The 24,128-nt window shown below is 36.2% G+C and overlaps 1 protein-coding gene across 1 annotated transcript in view; it reads left to right on the forward strand.

The window, feature by feature from the left end:
- Nucleotides 1–24,128, forward strand: part of RPS6KA5 (ribosomal protein S6 kinase A5) — a 183,614-nt gene that overhangs the window by 47,766 nt on the left and 111,720 nt on the right. Inside the window, exon 2 of the mRNA XM_082451268.1 lies at nt 15,873–15,944. Coding sequence (XP_082307394.1) covers nt 15,873–15,944 — 72 coding nt within the window. The remainder of the gene's footprint in view (nt 1–15,872; nt 15,945–24,128) is intronic.

The following is a 24,128-nucleotide window of genomic DNA, read 5'->3' on the forward strand; positions in this document are numbered from 1 at the left end:
TTAAAACTAATTAGTCTGGCAGTCCAGGTTTGGAATCATCTCATTTCATGTACCTATTTTATGTAATATTTTTACTGTTTTCCCCACATTTTTCTTATAGCTAAAGAGAACAGTCCACTTTTTCTCTGCTAGCAAAATACTTATTCCTACTTTGCTTTTGCCCCACCTCTTCTTCTGGTCCAGAATTTCCCAGCCATTCTGTCATCTTTGCCAGTTCCAATCCTGTGCTTGTTAGCAGAAGACCTAACACTTAGTTCAGGTGTTAGTAGGCACTGGTAAATGTTTCTTAAATGAGTGAATGAGGACCAGTATTCTCAATGAGGTTGTCTGATAACTTCACATGATAATGATATTCCCCTTAATGTCCACAGACTCCATAATTTTTTCTATTAAATTACATTTTCACAGCTTATTGCAAATTTAATAAGTAGTTAATTCATTGAATAAAATCTGGTATATGAGTGCCTTAGTCATATACCAAGAAACCTACTTGAAATGGCTTCAGAAGCATTATTCTCTTTATTTCTACTTAAGAGCTTTTAAATTAAGGCTTTTCTTAGCTTTAACATAAGTGAATCACTGGATCTAATGAAATGATTTCAGCACATGCTCTGTGTAATTACATTTGTACAGCTTAGCAGAAACTATGGCAACAGAATAAAAAATGTGTTGTTACTGATTGTTTTCCTCCGTAAGAGTGGGAAGTTCCAAGTTAAATATCTCACAACCTAAAAAAAAAATTATAGATAATGTGTGTTACAAATTATGTTTGGTAATGGAATTACCTAGAAAGTTGGGATAAGAGGCCGTTTAGCAATCATATGTTTATGGCTAAGAGCTTAGAAAAATATGCCAAGGATTAACAAGAGTTATCTTTCAGTGGTGGGACTATGGGAGATTTTCAAGGTCTACTTTAAGCCTATTTATATTGTCTATCTTCTTAAACTGTGAACCTGGATTATTTCATGATAAAAAACAACAGAAAAGCTATTTAAATTTGGGAGAAAAGACAGTTATCTTTTTTGTCTAAATTTATTATTTTAAAAGTTATGTCAGTCATATTTTCCCACAGTGCACATAACCATATTAATATTATAGGAGGAGCTGAAGGAATCCAGTTATAGTGTAAAGAACCAAGTATTTTATATTCGTTGTATAATATAAGATTTTTCCTTTAAGAACTGTTAATCAAACTGTTTTCTAAAGGGAGTCATTTAAATATTGGAATTTATTAGAGTTTTGGTAAACATATTTTTTGAAATCCTTTGACTTCTTGTAAAGGGCTTAGTTAAATTCAGTCTTAAAAGTGATTTCCTAACTAGGGAGTATACATTATAAGAAGATAATAACACTAATCCAGAAGGGAAGGATTTTCAATGGGATAGTTCCTAATTTTTTTTTTTATTTGGGTATAGTTGTTTTACAATGTTGTGTTAATTTCTACTGTACAGCGAAGTGAATCAGCCATATGTATACATATATCCCCTCTTTTTTGGATTCCTTCCCATTTAGGTCACCACAGAGCACTAAGTAGAGTTCCCTGTGCTATACAGCAGGTTCTCATTAGTTATCTATTTTATACATATCAGTGTATATATGTCAGTCCCAATCTCCCAATTCATCTCACCCCACCTTTCCCCCCTTGGTGTCCATACGTTTGTTCTCTACATCTGTGTCTCTTTCTGCCTTGCAAACAGGTTCATCTGTACCATTTTTCTAGATTCCACATATATGTGTTAATATACAATATTTGTTTTTCTCTTTCTGACTTACTTCACTCTGTATTGACAGTTACGAGATCCACCATGTCTCTACAAATGACCCAGTTTTGTTCCTTTTTATGGCTGACTAATATTCCATTGTATATATGTACCACATCTTCTTTATCCATTTGTCTGTCGATGGGCATTTAGGTTGCTTCCATGACCTGGCTATTGTAAATAGTGCTGTAGTGAACATTGGGGTGCATGTGTCTTTTTGAATTATGGTCTTTCTCTGGGTATATATGCCCAGTAGTGGGATTGCTGGGCCATGTGGTAAATCTATTTTTAGTTTTTTAAGGAACCTCCATATTGTTCTCCATAGTGGCTGTATAAATTGACATTCCCACCAACAGTGCAAGAAGGTTCCCTTTTCTCCACACCCTCTCCAGCATTTATTGTTTGTAGATTTTTTGATGATGGCCATTCTGACTGGTGTGAGGTGATACTTCATTGTAGTTTTGATTTGCATTTCTCTAATAGTAATGTTGAGCAGCTTTTCATGTGCCTTTTGGCCATCTGTATGTCTTCTTTGGAGAAATGTCTATTTAGGTCTTCTGCCCATTTTTGGATTGGGTTGTTTGTTTTTTTGATATTGAGCTGCATGGGCTGTTTGTATATTTTAGAGATGAATCCCTTGTGCAAGTATATTCTCCCATTCTGCGGGTTGTCTTTTCGTCTTGTTTATGGTTTCCTTTGCTGTGCAAAAGGTTTTAAGTTTCATTAGGTCCCATTTGTTTATTTTTGTTTTTATTTCCATTTCTCTAGGAGGTGGGTCGAAAAAGATCTTGCTGTGATATATGTCAAAGAGTGTTCTTCCTATGTTTTCCTCTAAGAGTTTTATAACGTCTGGTCCTACATTTAGGTCTTTAATCCATTTGAATTCATTTTTGTGTATGGTGTTAGGAAGTGTTGTAATTTCATTCTGTTACATGTAGCTATCCAGTTTTCCCAGCACCACTTATTGAAGAGACTGTCTTTTCTTCATTGTATATCCTTGCCTCCTTTGTCATAGATTAGTTGACCATAGGTGTATGGGTTTATCTCTGGGCTTTCTATCCTGTTCTCCAGTGATCTATATTTCTATTTTTGTGCCAGTACCATACTGTCTTGATTACTGTAGCTTTGTGGTATAGTCTGAGGTCAGGGAGCCTGATTCCTCCAGCTCCATTTTTATTTCTCAAGATTGCTTTGGCTATTCGGGATCTTTTGTGTCTCCATACAAATTTTAAGATTTTTTGTTCTACTTCTGTGAAAAATGCCATTGGTAATTTGCTAGGGATTGCATTGAATCTGTAGATTGCTTTGGGTAGTATAGTCATTTTCACAATATTGATTCTTCCAGTCCAAGAACATGGTATATCTCTCCATCTGTTTGTCCTAATATTTTAATAAGAAAAAAACTGGTTAAAATTGCTTTGTGAAAGCATCAAAACTGTTCATACCTATCCTTTCTAAGTGATTAAACTTAGTATTATATTAGTGTAAAAAATCTTTAAATGCTTTTGATGAGAGGAGACTGTCTAAGCTGATTAATAATAGAGATAGGCCTAAAGTAGACCTTGAAAAGTTTAAAAATGTTTATTGTTTTAGTCCAACTTTACTAATATTTAATAACTCATATGATGTGGGCATCAAAATAGATGCCAGATATAAACAACTGATATGGTCATACTATGTACCAGCTAAGTAGCTCTAGTCTACATTTTTAAAGTTTGTCGATATTCTTTGTTATTTTATATATTTGTGAAGAGTTTTCATAGGCACTGTTTCTGTGGGAAGAAGTTAATTCTTTAGTTAGGATTTAGGGACTGAGTATGGGGTTTTGGTGCCATTAAGCTATTATAGCCAAAAATCCAGAAATGCCCAAACTCTGTGCAGTCAAAATTACTCTTATCCCTCAGGAGTCACGAGGGAATGGTCTTCAAGGAACAGTAGCTGGTGGGACTCAGTACCATGCTGGTAAAAGCTGAGTAAGCTTCCAACACGACAGTGTGGAATGCTTCTTTTTTTTTTTTTTAAGGTAAAATAAATATTTATTTGTACTATTCTTTTTTTTTTAATTTTAAAAAAATTTAAAAATTTTTTTGTATTATTCTTAATTGATCTAATAGACAACAGTTTGTCCAAATTAATAATAGTAACAAAGTATTGGGTGATTATAGCGTATGGTTAAGTGGCTGACAGTTATGTTATAAGGGACAAGAAGGAGAAGTTGGAAACACTAGGTTAGAAAATACCTGCTTCTTAGTAAGTCAGACAGAGAAAGACAAATATCATATGATATCACTTATATGTGGAATCTAAAAAAAGGGTACAAATGAACTTATTTACAAAACAGAAGTAGAGTCACAGATGTAGAAAACAAACTTACGGTTACCAGCGGATAAGGGTGGGGAGGGATAAATTGGGAGATTGAGATTGACATACACACACTACTATATATAAAATAGATAACTAATAAGGACCTACTGTATAGCACAGGGAACTCTACTCAATACTCTGTAATGACCTATCTGGGAATAGAATGTAAAAAAGAGTAGATATATGTATATGTATAACTGATTCACTTTGCTGTACACCTGAAACTAGCAAAACATTGTAAATCAACTGTACTCCAATAAAAATTTTTTTAAAAACCCAAAAACCTGCTCCTTAAAAGCCACATTGGTGCCTGCAGTTCAGGCTTAAGGCCTAAGTGAGGTCTCCTACTTCACTCCCGACCCTATCTAATCATAATCTTGGGACCAGCATGTTGAGGTGTGTGAGTTAGAAGGTTTAGAGGGGAGAGCAAACTAGTGAGTGAACACCAGGTCCCAAGAGAACCTCCAAACCACTATATATAGTGAAGGGAGGCATGCAAAAGTATGGCCATTTGCTCGCAGGGGATCAGGCCAGGCCAGAAATTTGAGGCAAAACATCAGACCTTGGGTGGAGACTGTTCTTAACACAGAGACTCTACTTACTACTGACTGTCTCCAATCAGAATTTTGGACTCTTGAATAATTAGGTTAGTAACCTCTTTTTAGTTTTGGGGAGAACTAGACAGAGGGTAGGGCAGAAGCATGCCTGACACAGGAAAAAGAGCTTCTACAGCTACAGTAAGTACCATCTCCTTTCGTGTTTGAGGAAAGGCAATGGACAGTTCTCCCTCTCTCATACAGGCCTGTATGAGAACAGTACAGGCCTGTTTCTTTTTCTTTTCTTTTTATTTATTTATTTATTTTTGGCTGCATTGGGTCTTCGTTGCTGCGCGCGGGCTTTCTCTAGTTGCGGCAAGCGGGGACTACTCTTTGTTGCAGTGCGTGGACTTCTCATTGCAGTGGCTTCTTTTGTTGCAGAGCACGGGCTCTAGGCACACAGGCTTCAGTATCGTGGTGCGTGGGCTCAGTAGTTGTGGCGCATGGGCTTAGTTGCTCCGCGGCATGTGGGATCTTCCCGAACCAGGGTTCGAACCCATGTCCCCTGCATTGACAGGCGGATTCTTAACCACTGCGCCACCAGGGAAGCCCCAGGCCTATTTCTGGTACAGTCTGGTCCCAGGCATCCAGGTAGCTCCAAACCATCTGATCAATATCATTTTGGACTTTACCAAGGCAGGTGAATGACTCAGAAATACAGCCTTCTGTAAGTGGCTGATGTTTATTGCACTTCTAGGATGAAATAAAGTGTGTAAATATTTTAAGTCTTGTTCTAATAAATGTTAGTAGTGTTGCTGGGAAGTTTGAGCTCTTGCTCGTAGGTTAACAATTTAATTAAGAGAAATGTAGTTTATTTTTAGACTTTCATGCTCAAAGACTTCTAATTACAATGAAAGATAATAATAGAGAAATGAGAACCATTTCGACTCCTAGACTCACATGCTTGAATATATGTTTGTCATTGCTTGGATTCTGTATAACATCGTATTTACCATGTGCTTAAATGTGTCTTTTCATTAACACAATGAAAAAAATCTTTTAATTAACAAATACTCCCCCATGCCTAAATATGATAGAGCTTCCTAAAGATTTGCTTCGATATGTGTGATCACTTAACTTTGTCTAACAGATATTATGTAAAAGAAAGAATCATATGGCTACTAAGTTCAAGATCCTTGAGATGGGCCTATGTCATATCACCTTTAAAATTTTATTTGCTCTTTGAAGTTAACTTCCTAGGGCAGTAGTTGAAGTGAAAAGCAGAAACTACTATTATAATGTTGACTGTAGGAAGACTTTTGCTTCCTGTAATGTCAGAATAAGACCTCCTACTGGAGAATTACTTTGCAGAAAACAACTATAAAAACTGAACTTAATAGAAAAAGCAATGTTTAAGGCACTTGAGAGTGAACAGAAGCAGATAGACTCTTATGGGGAGTACACAGTTGGAGGAGAGGAGGAAGGAATCATTGCCTTTTCACTAATTTTAGTTTCTGGTTAAGTACAGGCCATATTCTTTGGACTCTGGTAAAAAAACAATAGTCTCTCTGGTCAGAGAAACTGGAAAACTAAAGTCATAGAACCTTGGCTACTGAAGATAGTGAAGGAATTCCAGAAGGAGAAGAGCCTTAGAAGAGGGAGAGTCCTCAAATTTTGTGTACAAAATTTGTACATACACCTCTGACTGACTTCTGAACCATGCATGAGTACAACAGACTCAGAACTCAGCTAAATACAAAAGAAATCTGAACTGGCCTAGAGCTGCCTTCTAAGAAACAGATTTGTAATTCAAGTCAAGCCAGGCCAAGCCAAGATATTTGCCTGCTAAAACAAAAGAAACAACTCTTGTTGGAGAAAGAATAACAATCTAGAATTTTCACAATTAACATTTAAGGGTTAATGTTCAGGGTACAATCCAAAATTACCCTAAGTATGAAGAATCAAGAAAATGTAATATATCCCAGGAGGAAATAAAAACAACTGAATCCCAGCCTGAGATGAATGAGATATTGGCAATAGCAGACAAGAATTTTAAAGCAGCTCTTACAGTATCCTCAATGAAATAAAATGACATGCTTTCAGTGAATGAAAAAATAAGAAATCTTATCAGATAAATAGAAACAGTGAAAAAGAGCCACATGGACGTTCTAGAAATGAAAAATACAATTTGAAATTTAAAAATCCACTGGACGGATTTAACAATTGAATAGAGATGCCAGAAGGAAAAGTAAGTGAACTTGAAGATGGAACAATGGAAATCAACTAATGTGAAGAACAGAGAGAAAACATATTAGAAAAAAACGAATAGGGTATCAGGGACCTCTTAGGTAGTATCAAACAATCCAACATACATGCAATTGGAATCTAAGAAGGTGAGGAGAGAGAATGGGATAGAACAAATATTTGAAAAATTAAGGCAAAAATTCTCCAAATTTGATGAAAAACAGAAATTTACAGATATAAGATACTCAGTGAATGCCAGGCTGAATGAACCCAAAGAAGTCCACATCAAGACACATCATGGCTGGAAGCAACCTAAATGTCCATTGACAGAGGAATGGACAAAGAAGATGTGGTACATATATACAATGGAGTATTATTCTGCCATAAAAAAGAATGAAATAATGCCATTTGCAGTAACATGATGGACCTCTAGATAGCCATACTGAGTGAAGTAAGTGAGACAGAGGGACAAATATCATATGATATCACTTATATGTGGAATCTTAAAAAACGGTACAAATGAACTTATTTACAAAACACAAATAGAGTTACAGATGTAGAAAACAATCTTATGGTTATCAGGGGGGAAGGGGGGAGGGATAAAAATGGAATATTGGGATTGACATACACACACTACTGTATATAAAATAGATAACTAATAAGGACCTACTGTATAGCACAGGGAACTCTACTCAATACTTGGTAATGACCTATATGGGAAAAGAATCTAAAAAAGAGTGGATATGTATATATGTATAACTGATTCACTTTGAGGTACAGCAAAAAGTAACACAACATTGTAAATCAACTGTACTCCAATAAAAATTTTAAAAAGAAAAGAAAAAGAAAAAAAGACACATCATGGCAAAACCGTTGAAAGCCAAAGATAAAGAGCAATGTTGAAAGCAGTAAGAGAAAAATAACACATTTCAGACAGAAGAGCAGTAATCCACGTAATGACTGACCTTATGTCATAAACCAAGAGGGTGGAAGAACATGTTTAAAGTGCTGGAAAAAAGGAGAAAAAAAAGCCTGGATATTTTCCTTTGATTCTATATCAAAGGAAAATATCCTTCAAGAGTGAAGATGATTCTGGAATTAGACAGTGGTGACGATGGCACAACCTTGTGAACATACTAAAAAACATTGAATTATATACTTTAAAAGGATGAATTTATGGTATGTTAATTATATCTCAATAGAAAATTTAGATAAAGGTAAAAGAATGACTCTTTCAGATAAAACTAAGAAAATTCATCACCCGTACTACAGAAATGTCAAAGGATATTCTTCAAGGTTGAAGAAAAGTGATACCAGATAGAATTTTGGATCCTTGGAAAAGAAAGATCATCAGAAATGATAAGTATCTGGAGAAGTGCAAAAGTCTGTCTCTCTCTTTCTTCTTTATTTCTTTATAAAATGTATCATATAGGCAAAACTCATAACATTGTCTGTGAAGTTTATAACATATATAGAAGATATTATAAATCCCATATAATGTATGATGGCTATACCAGGAAGGATGATTGCAAGGTTTCTATATTTTATGTGAAATGGTACTTTTTTAACTGTAAGAGGACTGTGAACAGAGATGTATATTGTACTCCTTAGAGCAACAACTACACAAATAATGCAGAGAAGAAGAGTTAAATTATAAGTGTGAAAATTGAAATTAAATTCTAAAAAACATTCAAGTATTTTTTTCAGAAGTCAGGAAAGTAGGAACGTGGGACCAAACAACAGAAATGGTAGACCCAAATCCAACCATACCAATAATTATATTAGATTGTTAATAGGTTAAACTATTAATCTAGTAGTTTAGATGAAAATAAATGTTTATAATTAAACACTCTAGACAAAAATCCTAGCAGGGTTTCTTGCGTAGAAATTGAAAACCTAATTCTAAAATATATAACAAAACACAAGACAATCTTGAAAAAGAAGATCAAGATGGGAGGATTTATATTACCTGATTTCAAGACTTATGATAACTAAGGCAGAGAGCTACTGGCATAAGGCTACACATAGACCATTGGTACAGAAAAGAGAGTTCTGAAAGAAACCCATACTTATATGGTCAATTGATTTTTGACAAATGAGCTAACATAAATCAATGGTAAAAAAAATAGAGGGTTTCTTTTTTTTTTTTTTTTTCGTTAAATGGTATTGGAACAACTAGATACCTGTATGAGAAAAAAAAGAACCTTGATCCTTACCTCACATTATACAAGAAAGTTAACTCAAATTGGATCATAGACTTAAATGTAAGAACTAAAACTATTAAATTTCTAGAAGAACATTTTAGAAAATATCTTTGGGACTTTGGGTAGCCAATGATTTCTTAGAATCCAAAAAGCATAGACTGTAAAAAAAAAATAATGGACTTCATCAAAATTTTTAAAATTTGCTTTTAAAAAGACAAAATTAAGAAAATAAAAAGCCAAGCTATAGAATGGAGAATACATTTGCAAAACATATGTCTGCCAAAGTACTTTTATTTAAAATATGTGAAGAACTCTTACAACTCAGCAGTTAAGACACAAACAACGCTATAAAAAATGGACAAAAGATTTGAACAGACAATTCCCACACACACAAAAATACGAATGACTAATAGACCCATGAAAAGATGTTCAACATGTCATCAAGAAAATGCAAATTAAAAGCACGTTGAGAATGTAGAAAATTCGAATCAACAACAACAACAACAAAACCCCTCCTGTAACTAATAAGAGATTACAGCTTTATTACAGTTTTAAGACACAAGATTGATAACCAAAAGTCAATCCCTTCCCTACCTACCAGCAATGAACAAGTGGAATTTGAAATTAAAAACACAGTGCCATTTAAATTTGCACACCCCCCCCCAAATGCAATACTTAGGTATAAATCTAACAAAATATGTGCAAGATCTATATGAGGAAACTACAAAACTCTGTTGAAGGATACTAAAGAAGAACTAAATAAACGGAGAGATATTCCATGTTCATGGATAGAAAGACTCAATATTGTTGAGATGTCAGTTCTTCCCAACTTGGTGTACAGATTTGATCTACAGATTCAGTGCAGTCCCAATCCAATCCAAGTACATTATTTTGTGAGGATCAAAAACTGATTCTAAAGTTTACATGGTTAGGCAGAAGACCGAGAATAGCCAACACAATATTAAAGGAGAAGAATCGTCAGGAGACTGACACTACCCACTACTGTAAGACTTACTATCAAGCTATAGTAATTAAGAAAGTGTGTTATTGAGGACAGAATAGACAGGAACAGGCTGGAGAGCCCAGAAATAGACCTACATAAATATAGTCAAGTGATTTTTGACAAAGGAACAAAGAATATAGTGGAACAAAGATAGTCTTTTCAACAAATGATGCTGGAACAACTGGACATCTACATGCAAAATATTGAATCTAGGAACAGACCTTACATCCTTCACAAAAATTAACTCAAAGTATATTACAGACCTAAATGTAAAACATAAAACTATAAGTCCTAGAAGATAACATAGAGAAAGCCTAGATGACCTTGGGTATGGTGATGACTTTTTAGGTACACCACCAGAGGCATGATCCATGAAAGAAAGAATTTATAAGCTGTACTTTATCAAAATTACTAAAATTCAAAAATTCTGCTCTGCAAAAGACAATGTCAAGAGACTGAGAAGACAAGTCACATACTGGAAGAAAATATTTACAAAAGACATTATCTGATAAATGACTTGTCCAGAATATACAAAGACCTCTTAAAACTCAACAATAAGAAAATAAACAACTTGATTGAAAAAAATGGGCCAATAACTTTGGCAGACACCTCACCAACAAAAATACACAGATGGCAAATGAGCATATGAAAAGATATTCCACATCATATGTTGTCAAGGAAATGCCAATTAAAACAACAGTGGGATACCATTACACAACTATTAGAATGGCCAAAATTCAGAACGCTGATAAAACCAAATGTTAGTGAGGATGTAGAGCAACAGGAACTCTCATTTACTGTTGGTGTAAACGCAGAGTTGATACAGCCACTTTGGAAGACGGTTTGGTAGTTACTTATAAAACTAAACATACTCTTACAATATGACCCAGCAGTTGTGCTCTTTGATATTTACCCAAAGGAGTTGAAGACTCGTGTCCACACAAAAACCTGCACAGAGGATTTTTAGGGCAGTAACTACTCTGAATGATATAAATACTACAATGGTGGATTCATTTGTCCAAACCCATAGAATGTACAACACCAAGAGTGAACCCTAATGTAAGCTATGAACTTTGGGTAAAAAACCCTATTGCATCTGCTTGGGCCCCAACTGAGGTTAAGACAAGACAGGGTAAACCAAAAGAGTACATTTTGTCAAGCTTCATCTTTGGTCCCTTAACCCAAAGTGAATCATTGACCTGGGTGAGCTGCACTGGGCCTCAGGGGCCCTTTGCCCTAAGCAGATACTACCCTCTAAGCTTGTTCACTGGAATCTAACCATTCTTAATCAAGGAAAGGCCAGGAAAGATAAATTCTTGGAGAAACTCGAGGTGGATAAAGTGTGTTTTTATAAGCCTAGGGCTAAATTCTTTTCAAGCCTAGAATTCCTAGGACCTGGGGTTTGAGGTATGAGGGAGTGAAGACCCTCTCCCAAGCTCCACCTTAACTCACCAGCCACCTGGTAACAATCTTGATAGAAAAGCAATACAAAGAGTAAATAAACTCGTCCACAGCTAAGGCCAAGAGAGGAGATTCCAAAGAGTACATACCTTGAAGAAAGCAGAGCTAACCTCCTCTTCCTGGGGGAACCTTTACCACTGTGACCACTCCTCCCCCAAATACCGAAGGCATCAGTGCTGTTCTTCTTGAGCTCTGTCAATTCCTTCTCCCCACGATTGGAGGTTGGGGAAGGCTTGAGCTCCCTTTGCAGACGAAGTGTTAATTTATGTCAGAAACCAAATAATAGAGGTAGTAGATTATGAACAAAAGCAGGCCTTCACAGATTATCTGAACAATCTTAGTGAATGATCAGGCTTTCCGGGATGGTATGCTTTGTAGAACCAAGTATAATTAATCTGTGGCCTCTTTTAATTTCCTATGAGAATAATTCTATGGTTAGTGTAGAAAAGCTGAAGTGGCTGTGTATCAAAAGATAGTTTCTTATCTTCCTAGTCCAGCTGCAAATATAGATGTGGGAGAAATAGTATTTGGACAATGCTTTTGGAAAGCTGGGCCTATACACATCTCATAGTAAATAAAAGATGACTCCTAACAGCGAGAAACAGGATTGATAATTTTTAACATGTGACTCTTTAATAATGTCTTAAACTTCAAAAATCTTGCACAGTAAAATAACAGAATTTAACATTTAATTAGAGCCAAATCATTATTTCAAAAGTGATGGTTTCCTGTGAGCTTCACTTTTACTATAACCTGCTTGACATACTACAGGAGGATATGCTATTGTGTGTTTACTTTAAGATACTACCTATGTTTTTGGTATTTGTTTTAGATTTATATTGAAACCAGTGTGAGCTTGAGGCATGGGCCATGTACACTGATTTGTTCCCACTATGAAATTATGCATGAATAGTCAAACTCTTAGGAACTGAAAGTAGAATGGTGGTTCTCAGGAGCTTGGAAGAGAGGGAAAAGAGGAATTGTTCAATGGAGTTTGTTTTGCAAGGTGAAAAAATTCTAGAGATCTGTTGTAAACAAGGTACCTATAGTTAACACTACTGTATTGATGCTTAAAAATGGTTAAGATGGTAAATTTTGTGTTATGTGTTTTTAACCACAATTAAAAATATTTTTTAAAGTTATGTTTAGTTAAACTTCAGAAAGACACTGAAATTACTTATCCCCCTGAAACTTTTAATTCTAGAAGTTCTTAGTTGGGTCTAATTTTCTTAAAATTGTAGTCCCAAAGCATTAATTTATTTACAAACACTAATAATATTATTGGAACACAGCAAACACTGTGTGAATTAAGCTCATATAATCCTCATCACAACCCAATGAGGTAGATATTATTTTATTATGTGCCATTTTATTATGAACATTTTCAAATGTAATACAGAGAATTTGAAAGAGTTGTATGCTGAACATCCTTACACTCACTATCTAGATTCTGCAGTTAACATTTTGTTGTATTTTCTTTATCACGTATCTGTCCATACCTATATGTGTCCATCAATCCATCTTTTTATTCGGTTGGCCAAAAGATGCCTTCGGTTTTTAAGCAAAAATAAAAGACATATTTTTCATTTTCACCAAGAACTTTATTGAACAACATATTCACCCTCTTGTTCCACTACCTTCTGCCATTTTTCAGGCAACTTCATAATTCCATCTTCCCAAAACTTTTTATCTTTTTGAGCAAGGAACTGTTCTAGATGCTTTTTACAGTCTTCCAGGGAATTGAAATTTTTCCCATTAAGATAATTTTGTAAAGACCGAAATAAATGGAAATCCGAAGGTGCAATGTCTGGTGAATACGGCGGATGAATCAGAACTTCCCAGCCAAGCTGTAACAGTTTTTGCCTGGTGATCAAAGAAACACGTGGTCTTGCATTATCCTGATGGAAGATTATGCATTTTCTGTTGACTAATTCTGGACGCTTTTTGTCGAGTGCCACTTTCAGTTGGTCTAATTGGGAGCAGTACTTGTTGGAATTAATCGTTTGGTTTTCCAGAAGGAGCTCATAATAGAGGACTCCCTTCCAATCCCACCATATACACAACATCACCTTCTTTGGATGAAGACCGGCCTTTGGTGTGGTTTGTGGTGGTTCATTTCTCTTGCCCCACGATCTGTTCCGTTCCACATTATTGTACAGTATCCACTTTTCATTGCCCATCACAATTGTTTTAAAAACAGAACGTTTTCATTACATTTAAGTAGAGAATCGCATGCGGAAATACGGGCAAGAAGGTTTTTTTCGCTTAACTTATGTGGAACCCAAAAATCAAAGCGATGAATATAACCAAGCTGGTGCAAATGATTTTCAGTGCTCAGTTTGGATATTTTGAGTATGTTGGCTATCTCCCACATGCTGTAATGTTGACTGCTCTCAGTCAGTGTCTCAATTTGATCGTTACCAACTTCAACTGGTCTACCCAACCGTGGAGCATCGTCCAGCGAGAAATCTCCAGCACGAAACTTCACAAACAATTTTTGACACGTTTGACCAGTCACAGCACCTTTTCCGTACACTGCACAAATCTTTTTTTGTGTGTTTCAGTTGCGTTTTTACCTTTCTTGAAATAATAAAGCATAATATGCTGAAAATGTTGCTTTTTTCTTCCATCTTCAATATTAAAATGGCTACACAAAAATTCACCAATTTTGATGTCTTTTTTTAAATGCATGCTGATATGACAGCTGTCACGTACAATCTAACAAAACTGTTTTGAATGAAGTTAAACAGAACTAAGTGCTACTAGAGCCATCTTACGGGAAAAAACGAACGAACCTTTCGGCCAACCCAATAAAAATACATTTCAAAGTAAATTGTAGACACCAGTACGCTTTGAGGGTAGGAATTTTTATTATCCCCATTTTACACTACAGGGATATGAAACACAGAGAAGTTAAGTAATTTATTCAAGGTCACAGAGCTTTTAAGTGGTAGAGCTAGGATTTGGACCAAGCCTTTCTTAATCATTTCTTTCTTATCACAGAAAGCTGGTTCACACAATATGAATAGGTTATTACCATAAAAAGTAATTCATGGTCCAATAAATTTGTCAAATATAAGTATCGCAATCTTGAAGATCCACATGCATATTTTTATGGTGCAGAATCTGTGAGGTTCAGCGTTAAAGAAAATTGTTAAACCTTGTTTAAGCTAACTATTTCCAAATTTATTCAACCAGAGCACTCTTTCCCCACCTTCCCCCCAAACATAACATCTATTAACATCTCATAGGATAGGATCAGAATTCATTGGAGTATGCTCTGGAAAATGCTCATTTATAAGGTATCCTAATTTTGTTTATTTACTACAGAATATGTCTTTGAAGAGTTTATATTTTTAAACATAGTCCTCGAACTTTAGAGCTGGCAGAGATCTTAGCATTCACTGAGACCAGTGCTTTCACCTCAAAGATGAGGGAACTGAGATGCAGGGTGGTCAGGTAACCAGTGCAGGCTACATCCTGTTCAAGTGCTTAGTGACAGAAATGGGAGTGGAGCCCAGCCTAGAACCTGGGAATGGCATCTATAGTCAGTAAATATTTGTTGAATAAATGAATGCATCTTCTAAATCTGTCCAATTTTCTCTCTACTACATATCTATCTACATGTTAGAATTTGTGTTCATTTTCAGATTATCTGGTCAGTAGAGAGTCTTTATTTTTAAAGACTTTAGACTTTTAGAGAGTCTTTATTTTAATAAAGTAGAGCACTTTATTTTTATGTTAACCTTTGGTACAAATGTTATATAGTTACTAAATTCTAAAAGAAAAGTTTTATTGTGGGACTTCCCTGATGGCCCAGTAGGTAAGACTCTGCGCTGCCAATGCAGGGGGCTCGGGTTCGATCCCTGGTCAGGGAACTAGATCCCGCATGCATGCCGCAACTAAGAGTTCGCATGCCGCAACTAAGACGTCTGCATGCCGCAACTAAGAACTCTGCATGCCACAACTAAGAGTCCACATGCTGCAACGAAGATCCCACGTGCTGCAACTAAGACCCGGTGCAGCCCCCCCCGAAAAATTTTTTAAAAACCCCCACAAAAACAAAAAACAAATCAGTAATTTTAAAAAACATTTAAATAAAAAAAGTTTTATCGTAGTATGTAACATACAGAAAATTACACAAAACATAGCTGTACATTTTAACGAATAATTATAAAGTGAATCCTGGTTTAACCACCCAACTCAAGAAATAAAACACTGCTGGTACCTCAGAAGCCCCTGTGGGCCCCCTCCTATTGCTGATCCCCTTAATTATTTATTTTTTCTCTTTCTTTTTTAGCTAATTTAACAGGACATGCAGAGAAGGTGGGGATTGAAAATTTCGAGCTCCTAAAGGTCCTAGGAACTGGAGGTAAGTCTTAATTCTTTTTTTTCAGGAAAAAAAAGTACTTGATATCCTTATGACAAAGGATTGATAGCCCCAATACAGAAATCAATTAATCTTTAAAAAGCATAAGGAATCCAATAGGAGAACTAAGAATGTGAACAAAGCATTCATAGAAGAAATACAAAAGGCAAAATTTAAAGGAATTGGTAAGGATCAAGAAAAACCAATCTCTCTTACCCTGCTGTTGGGAATGTAAATTAATTCAGTTTTTACACAGGACACAATATTTTAAAAAAACCACTAACATTTATGGAGAGCTTGTTACTTGCCAACTACTCTGTGAAGTGCTTTATACTGATTGATTCAGTCAGTCCTCGCTCAATTTTATTGATAGTCCATGCTCATCATTTTTAATAATGAAAAATTCAAGACTCTTGGAAACCTAATGACATGAATTTGGTTAAATGAACATGCATCTATTATCTGTACACTAGGATTGAAATGATCTGTATTTACTAACATTTTTTATTTTTTTTAATAAGTTTTTTTTTTTTTTTTTTTTTTTTATGGCTGTGTTGGGTCTTCGTTTCTGTGCGAGGGCTTTCTCTAGTTGCGGCAAGCGGGGGCCACTCTTCATCGCGGTGCACGGGCCTCTCACTATCGTGGCCTCTCTTGTTGCAGAGCACAGGCTCCAGACGCACAGGCTCAGTAATTGTGGCTCACGGGCCTAGTCGCTCCGCGGCATGTGGGATCTTCCCAGACCAGGGCTCGAACCCGTGTCCCCCGCATTGGCAGGCAGATTCTCAACCACTGCGCCACCAGGGAAGCCCACTAATATTTTTTTTAAATGTTAGCTGTTACTGTTATTATTAGTTGGCCTTTTTAAAAAAATTTTTTAAAATTTATTTATTTATTTTATTTTTATTTTTGGCTGTGTTGGGTCTTCGTTTCTGTGCGAGGGCTTTCTCTAGTTGTGGCAAGTGGGGGCCACTCTTCATCGCGGTGCGCGGGCCTCTCACTATCACGGCCTCTCTTGTTGCGGAGCACAGGCTCCAGACGCGCAGGCTCAGTAGTTGTGGCTCACGGGCCTAGTTGCTCCGCGGCATGTGGGATCCTCCCAGACCAGGGCTCGAACCCGTGTCCCCTGCATTGGCAGGCAGATTCTCAACCACTGCACCACCAGGGAAGCCCTTGCTAACATTTTTGAAAGATCTCCATAATGTAATATATTTGAGAAAAGACTATAGAAGAGAATGTACAATATACCATTTCCATAGTATAAAAATTGTGTGAATAAATGTCTACATGTAAATATATAGAAAAATCTCTGATCTATGCACCAAAATGATAACAGTGTGGCTGTCCCTGGGTGGTGAGATGTTAGATGATCTTGATATTCTGCTTTATACTTCCTTGTGCCTTCTGAATTTTTGCTATCACTGTTCTCACTGCTCTAAAGTCAGGGACTCATGGGCATATGACTTGTGCAGGTGCAGAGATCCCTGCACTAGAAGAGCCTCACGTTTGGTTTAATGCTCTGCTTTCACTGTTCTGAAATTTTAAATATTTCATGAACAAGGCACCCCACATTTTCATTTCGCACTGAGCCTGCCAATTATGTGGCTGGTCTTGTCAGCGTATAAATTTGTCTAGTCAGAATCCCAGAAAGAGCCAATAGAGTGGGGAGAAGTCCTATCCAAAGAGATAATAGCTGAGAATTTTCTAGGATTGATTAAGCATATAAATTTGCAGATCTAGGAAACAGAAAATCCCAAGCAGACAAGTATAAAGAAATTATTACCTAGATACATCAGAGAAACTGATGAACATCAGAGACAGAGAAATACCCTATAAACAACAAGAGAGAAAAGACATATTTATAGAGGAATAATGAGTAGATTAAGAAATGATTTTTCAACAGCAACCATGAACGCCATAGGAGAGTGGAAGAATATCTACAAAATGCCCAGAGAAAATAACTGTCAATTTAGAATTGCAAACCCAGCAAAACTATTTTCCAAAAGTGAGGGCAAAATAGACATTTTCAGACACACAAAAGCTGAGTGTATTTTCCACCAGTACATCCTCACTAAAAGAATTTCTAAAGGATATAATTTTAGGGAGAAGGAAAGTGATCTCAGGAGAGATTCTGGGATGAAAAAGTGTTGGTGAATAAAGAAGATCTAAACAATATTGACTGTGTAAAACCATAGTCGAAATGTCTAATTTGTGGGGTTAAAAAAAGAAAATTGAAGTATTGGACAAAAATAGCACATAATTTGGGAGTTGATAGGAATTTAGTGGTCTGAGGTAGTGTTCCTCAAATTTTAACATGCACATGAATCTTCAAATGTGTAAAAGACAAAATTGATTGAAAAAAGAATAGAAAACCTGAATAGTCCTGTAATTCTTTTTTTTCTTTTTTTAATTAATTAATTTATTTTTGGCTGCATTGGGTCTTCGTTGCTGCGTGCTGCCTTTTCTCTGGTTGAGGCGAGCAGGGGCTACTCTTCGTTGCGCTGTGTGGGCTTCTCATTGCAGTGGCTTCTCTTGTTGTGGAGCACGGGCTCTAGGCACACGGGCTTCAGTAGTTGCAGCACACGGGCTCAGTACTTGTGGCTCGTGGGCTCAGTAGTTGTGGCTCGCGGGCTCTTGAGCGCAGGCTCAGTAGTTGTGGTGCACGGGCTCAGTTACTCCACGGCATGTGGGATCTTCCCGGACTAGGGCTCAAACCTGTGTCCCCTGCATTGGCAGGCGGATTCTTAACCATTGCACCACCAGGGAAGCCCAGTCCTATAATTCTTAAAGAAATTGGTCAGTAAGTAAAAATCTTCCTGCTAGGAAAACACTTGGTACAGTTTCAAAAATGAGTTTTGCCAAACGTTCAAGGCGTAGATAATTCTAATCTTCCACAAATTCTTTCAGAGGACAGAAAAAGTGGAATTATTTCTTCCAACTCATTGTATAAGGCTAGTATAACCTTGATTCCAAAAACACACAGAGTATGAGGAAGAAAAATTACAGGTCAGTTAAAAATTCTTTTAATTAAAAATTTTTTTAAATTTAATATCAGGTTTATAAGACAAACCTTGTGGGCTTCCCGGGTGGTGCAGTGGTTGAGAATCTGCCTGCTAATGCAGGGGACACGGGTTCGAGCCCTGGTCTGGGAGAATCCCACATGCCGCAGAGCAACTGGGCCCGTGAGCCACAACTACTGAGCCTGCGCGTCTGGAGCCTGTGCTCCACAAGAGAGGCCACGATAGTGAGAGGCCCGCGCACCGCAATGAAGAGGGCCCCCGCTTGCCGCGGCTAGAGGAAGCCCTCGCACGGAAGCGGAAACCCAACACAGCCAAATCAATCAATCAATAAATAATAATTAAAGGTGCTAATAATTTAAAAAAAAAAGGACAAACCTTGTATGTGTTTTCTTTCAACACATATAACACTTTGTCTCATTATTTACCTCAACTTTTTGAGTGGATCTATCATAGGCAGATCTTTAAGATAATTCTGCAAACGTGAGAAAAGAGTTTACCAGTAATGCTTTACTTGCGTTTTCATTTCATGCTTCTTCCTGAAACTGGTTTCTTGTTAGCCATGGATACTGCTTTTCCTTTTCATCAGCTAACAGTATCTTGCTCTTATGAGAAGATGGAATAACTAAGAAGTGTCACTGTAGGTGTTTCTGTGTTTAAAATCACAGTTTTGATGACTAAATGGAGTAGGTGGAAACTTTTATTATGAATATAATAAAATCTCAACTTTTATTCAAAAATTTCACCACTAATCTTTCAGTTTCATTACCTTTTTAAGCTAATTTTTTCCAGAACTACTTAGGATAATAGAAAAGCCTCATCAGATGTCTTTATGTGTCATGTCAGGCTTTCTTTGGAAGTGAAACTGAGAAATCTTCTGATGATTTAAGTTTTATGTATTTTGAACCAGAAAAAAATGTTATGCATCCAATATCTTGAAGACTTTGTGGAATACTGGAAAATGAAAGATTTACTTTTTGATCTCATACTTAAATGCATGTAATATTCATGAAAAAAAAATCTCTCTTTTACTCAGAGTATTGATTTATATCTTTTCAGCTATCTTGTTTCTTTTGATCTATTGCTAATCTTGTTGATCAGTTTCCTGAGCTAGAAACTTGGAAATAATTTTTGATCCTTCTCTATTTTGACTTTTTTATTTCTTGTTTCTCACAAAATCCTATAATTTTTCTTTCAAAATGACCCTTGGATTTACCTTTTCTGTTCTTAGTGCCATGGCTCATATTACCTTATACATGGATTGTTGTTAAGGTTTTTTAAATTGGTCTTTCTGCAAGTTCTCTCTTCCATTTTATGCATTTTATACATATTCTGTTATAAATAATATGCAACCTCATTAAAATTCAACATTATCATGCTATTCTCCTGTTTCAGAACTTATAGTGCTCTTTTCCTAGTTATTATTCAAGTCCAAATTCTTGCCTTGCTTTCAGGCTTAGCTCTGTATTTTTTCTACAGTTACCCCAATATTCCACCTACTTACTAGTCTGGTTGATTTTCTTTTACTCCCCTACAATTACGTGTACTTTCCCATCCTCTGAGGCCCTGCCTTATCTTGTTCCTCTACCTTAGTGCTCCTTCCCTTTTCCACCTGTCCGAATCCTTCCCAATTGCTTCATTCTCTGAACTGTGGCACTGAAAGTCCTTGGTAGAGAAATGGCAGTGAGTGGTTCTCTGAATCTTCCTTCACATCTGCTATATTTTTCCTCTAGATTGTGAACTCTTAAGATCATCCTTATATATGTTTCCAACCCTATTTCCCTCCTCCCTCCCCATAGCCCATAACAGTATGAAGTATAATAATAGTCTAACAAGTATATAATTCATGCTTTCGTCTCTAGCGTTGTTCTCGAGGTTGATACTCCCAAATTCAGGAAGTATCTTTGGTTCATCTTTTAGAATTATTTTGTTTCATGATGAAATTTTGGATTGTTTGTGGGAGTAATGATTCTTTCTAATTTCTCTCCTTTTCTGCTGCCTTCCTTTTAACGATTTTGCTTTCTTTGAGACATCTGTCTAAGTAGAGAAGAAAGTCTTTAAACGTATCCATTGTGTGCATTACTAGTAATTCTGATGCTTAATGAAGTGAAACATGTATTCTCTTTGAATTTTCTTTATTCATCATACTAGATCTGTACTTCAGAGATTTTTTGTCATTATGGCAAAAAAGATAAATTTTGTCCTGTAACTGTAAAGGGTGCAGCTGAGTTGATTTTTCTCTTCTAATTTTGGTGCATTCATAGCTGTGAAGTACTTGGATATCAAGGATGACTTAGAAGACTCAGGTTTGAATCTTGACATTATCATTGCCTACTGGTGTTCCTTGGGTAAATCGCATGAACTCTGTGAGCCTAAGTCTTTATTGGCCTAAGTTAATAGTATCTATCTCACAATGTTGTGATAATATCAGTGAGATAATCAATATGAATTGCCAATTGCTAGATAACCATCAGTTGCGGTTATTTATTCAACAGGGAACTCCACTTTAAAGCTGCACCCTAAATTAGAAAAACAAAATTATTTAGGACTTATTCATAAGGATAGATTATTAGTTCTTTCATGTAGTCACTTTGTTAGCATATCTGGGAGAAATTTCAATTAAAGTTATATTTCTAATAATAAAAATCTAACAAATATTTCATAAGTGATGTTAGTTGAAATTTTATTAGCATTTCTAAAAAGTTGATTTGTATATTACCTTCAAAATAACATGTCAAATGAAGACTGTGTTTCTTTCTTTGTTTTCTTCTCTTAACTACTCAAACATTTTAGGTTCTGAACAACCTTTTGTATGTTAGGTTAACAGTCTTATGCTAAAATATGCATAAAATGAGTAATAAAACATTTAGATTGCCTGACATATAGTAAATGCTATATAAATTTTATCTATTTATATATCTGAAAGGGAAAGAAGCCCAGCTTCTAAAAGAGCTAGTATAATGCATTACCAATGTCTCAGATTAGCTTGATACATAAGTGATAGTCATTTCTTAACAAATATTTTATTGTAAAGCCTAAAATATGTCCAGCAATAAATAGGGACATGCAACTACCAAAAGATCTTCTGGGTTTCAGGCTGTTCCTTCCTAATCTGTTCTCCATACTACAACCAGAGTGACCTTTCTTAAGTATAAGTTTGATCATGTCACTTCTCTATTTAAAACCTTTCATTTCATTCCCATTACTCTTGGGATTCATTCATTCACATGTTTTATTAAGAGGCAAGTACTGTTTGGGTGCTGGGGGAAGAGTAGTGAGCATTTAAAAAAAGGATATATTACATACAAACTTGAAAATTGAATAATATGGCCTTCATTTAATGTTTATTTCTGGGTTTATGAAATCTTCAAATGAGTGCTGGCAGAGTAGAGAGATTCAAAAGGCCTTGCCTCCCATAATGTCTGTTGAGCAGCAACCATTTGTGTTTTCCTCAGTGCCTGGTGCCCTCGTAAGAAGGTTACTTTTTCTTTATCCTGTGGATTTTTATTTTTTTGTTTTTATTTTTGGCTGGGGGTCGGGGGTTGGTCATGTAATCAGCGGGAGATGCTGCAAGCTGTTCTGTGGAAATACTGTCAAGTAGGAGAGATTATTGTTGGGTTGTTTACCCCAGCCTAAGTGCCATCCTTGAAATGTTAACTCTGATAGTTCTTTGCTCCTTGGTCCCAGACTCTGTGAAAATCATCCCCAACAAGACAGCCTTTTAAAATATATACGTATGTATTTTTTTACCGCAGACTTTTCAGAAACCCATCTTATTTGTTAAATAAGACACGTTTCTTTTTCTGGGTAATTTGCCACTAGATGGTGCTAGGAATTGCACTAGGCAACTTAAAGACACAGCTACTTTTTGGCCATATGATCAAAGGGAAAAAAACTTTGGTTGAGGCATATAAAGACTGTTTTAAAAAGTATTATGACTTAGTCATCGTTTGTCATTTAATTCGCTTAGGTGTTCGGAAAGTATCCCTATTAAAATAGTACTTTTAAAAGCCTGTATTCATTAAATTGTCAAAATCGTCATTCAAATAAGTTTATAATTTTGCATCTGTGTGTACCCACTATACCTCGTGCTTCAGTGTAAGCCTACAGTGTCTAAGGAAATCTTAGAGGTCAAATGTTTGTGATGTTTTATACCACAAAAGACGATTCCATTTGAACATGTTGGTTGACATTGTCTCCCTAGTATAAATACAATTTGACTTATTCCTGATGCTGTTGTAGGTCACATTTGTTAGAAGCAGAGCCTGGGACAAGGATTTGGGCACACTTGATTTATTGCAGGAATGCTCTCAGGAGAGAGTGAGGGGAGTAGCAAGGGCAGAGGAAGAGCCTAAGCAGCATGTGGTCTAAGCTGGGGTTTCGGTTCAGCCTGAACCCTGGGAAGTTTTGGAGCAAGAGTGAGGAGGCAAGCCTTTTGAACTCAGATAGCTTGTTTGTTGAGATAGAAACAGAATGATTATGCATGTGCTTCTTGGTCCATATTTCCTTGTTTTCCTGCACTTTCCTTTTAGTAAGGTCCTCTGGTAATCACATTCCATGGGTAGTCAGTTCAAGTCTAGACCTCACAGCGGGACATGGTTTCCTTTGTGGCTTTTTCTTCTTGCCTGATGGACCAGAATCTCTGGTTTTCAAGTCATCTGGGACCAGGGATAAGAAATGCCATGTGGATTACGTGGGTCATCTATGTGGAGATAGTCAGGAGTCGGCCACGGCCGCATACATACATGCAGTTATTAGCTGGACTAATGCATGTACTGTCTTAGTGCTTTCTCCGAAATTAAGAAGTGCTGATCTAGAAGACATTATACAATTAGTCTTTAATCATTCAAGCTAATACAGTATGCATAAATGGACTCCATAGATAATCATTCCTGTAACTATTTTTTATTTTCAACCTTCTCGCATATTAAGTCCTTTTTTTAGATGCTAACACCATCCACGAGAAAATGCACTGGTTTCGTGGTCCTAATTTCAGCTGTGCAACTGTTTTTGACCATTCAAAGTAATTAAGAAAATGAGTCAAATGGCCCTGGTTAGTTTAAAAACTTAAAACTGGATTACGTCTGGAATCCTGGCACTTTTATTAAGTCTCTTCCCGATCCTCGGTGTTCTATATCTTCTAGAGAGGATATAACTTTATACCTAAAACAAA

This window comes from Balaenoptera physalus, assembly GCF_965194825.1.
Source record: "Balaenoptera physalus genome assembly, chromosome: 2".
Classification (NCBI taxonomy): Eukaryota; Metazoa; Chordata; class Mammalia; order Artiodactyla; family Balaenopteridae; genus Balaenoptera; species Balaenoptera physalus.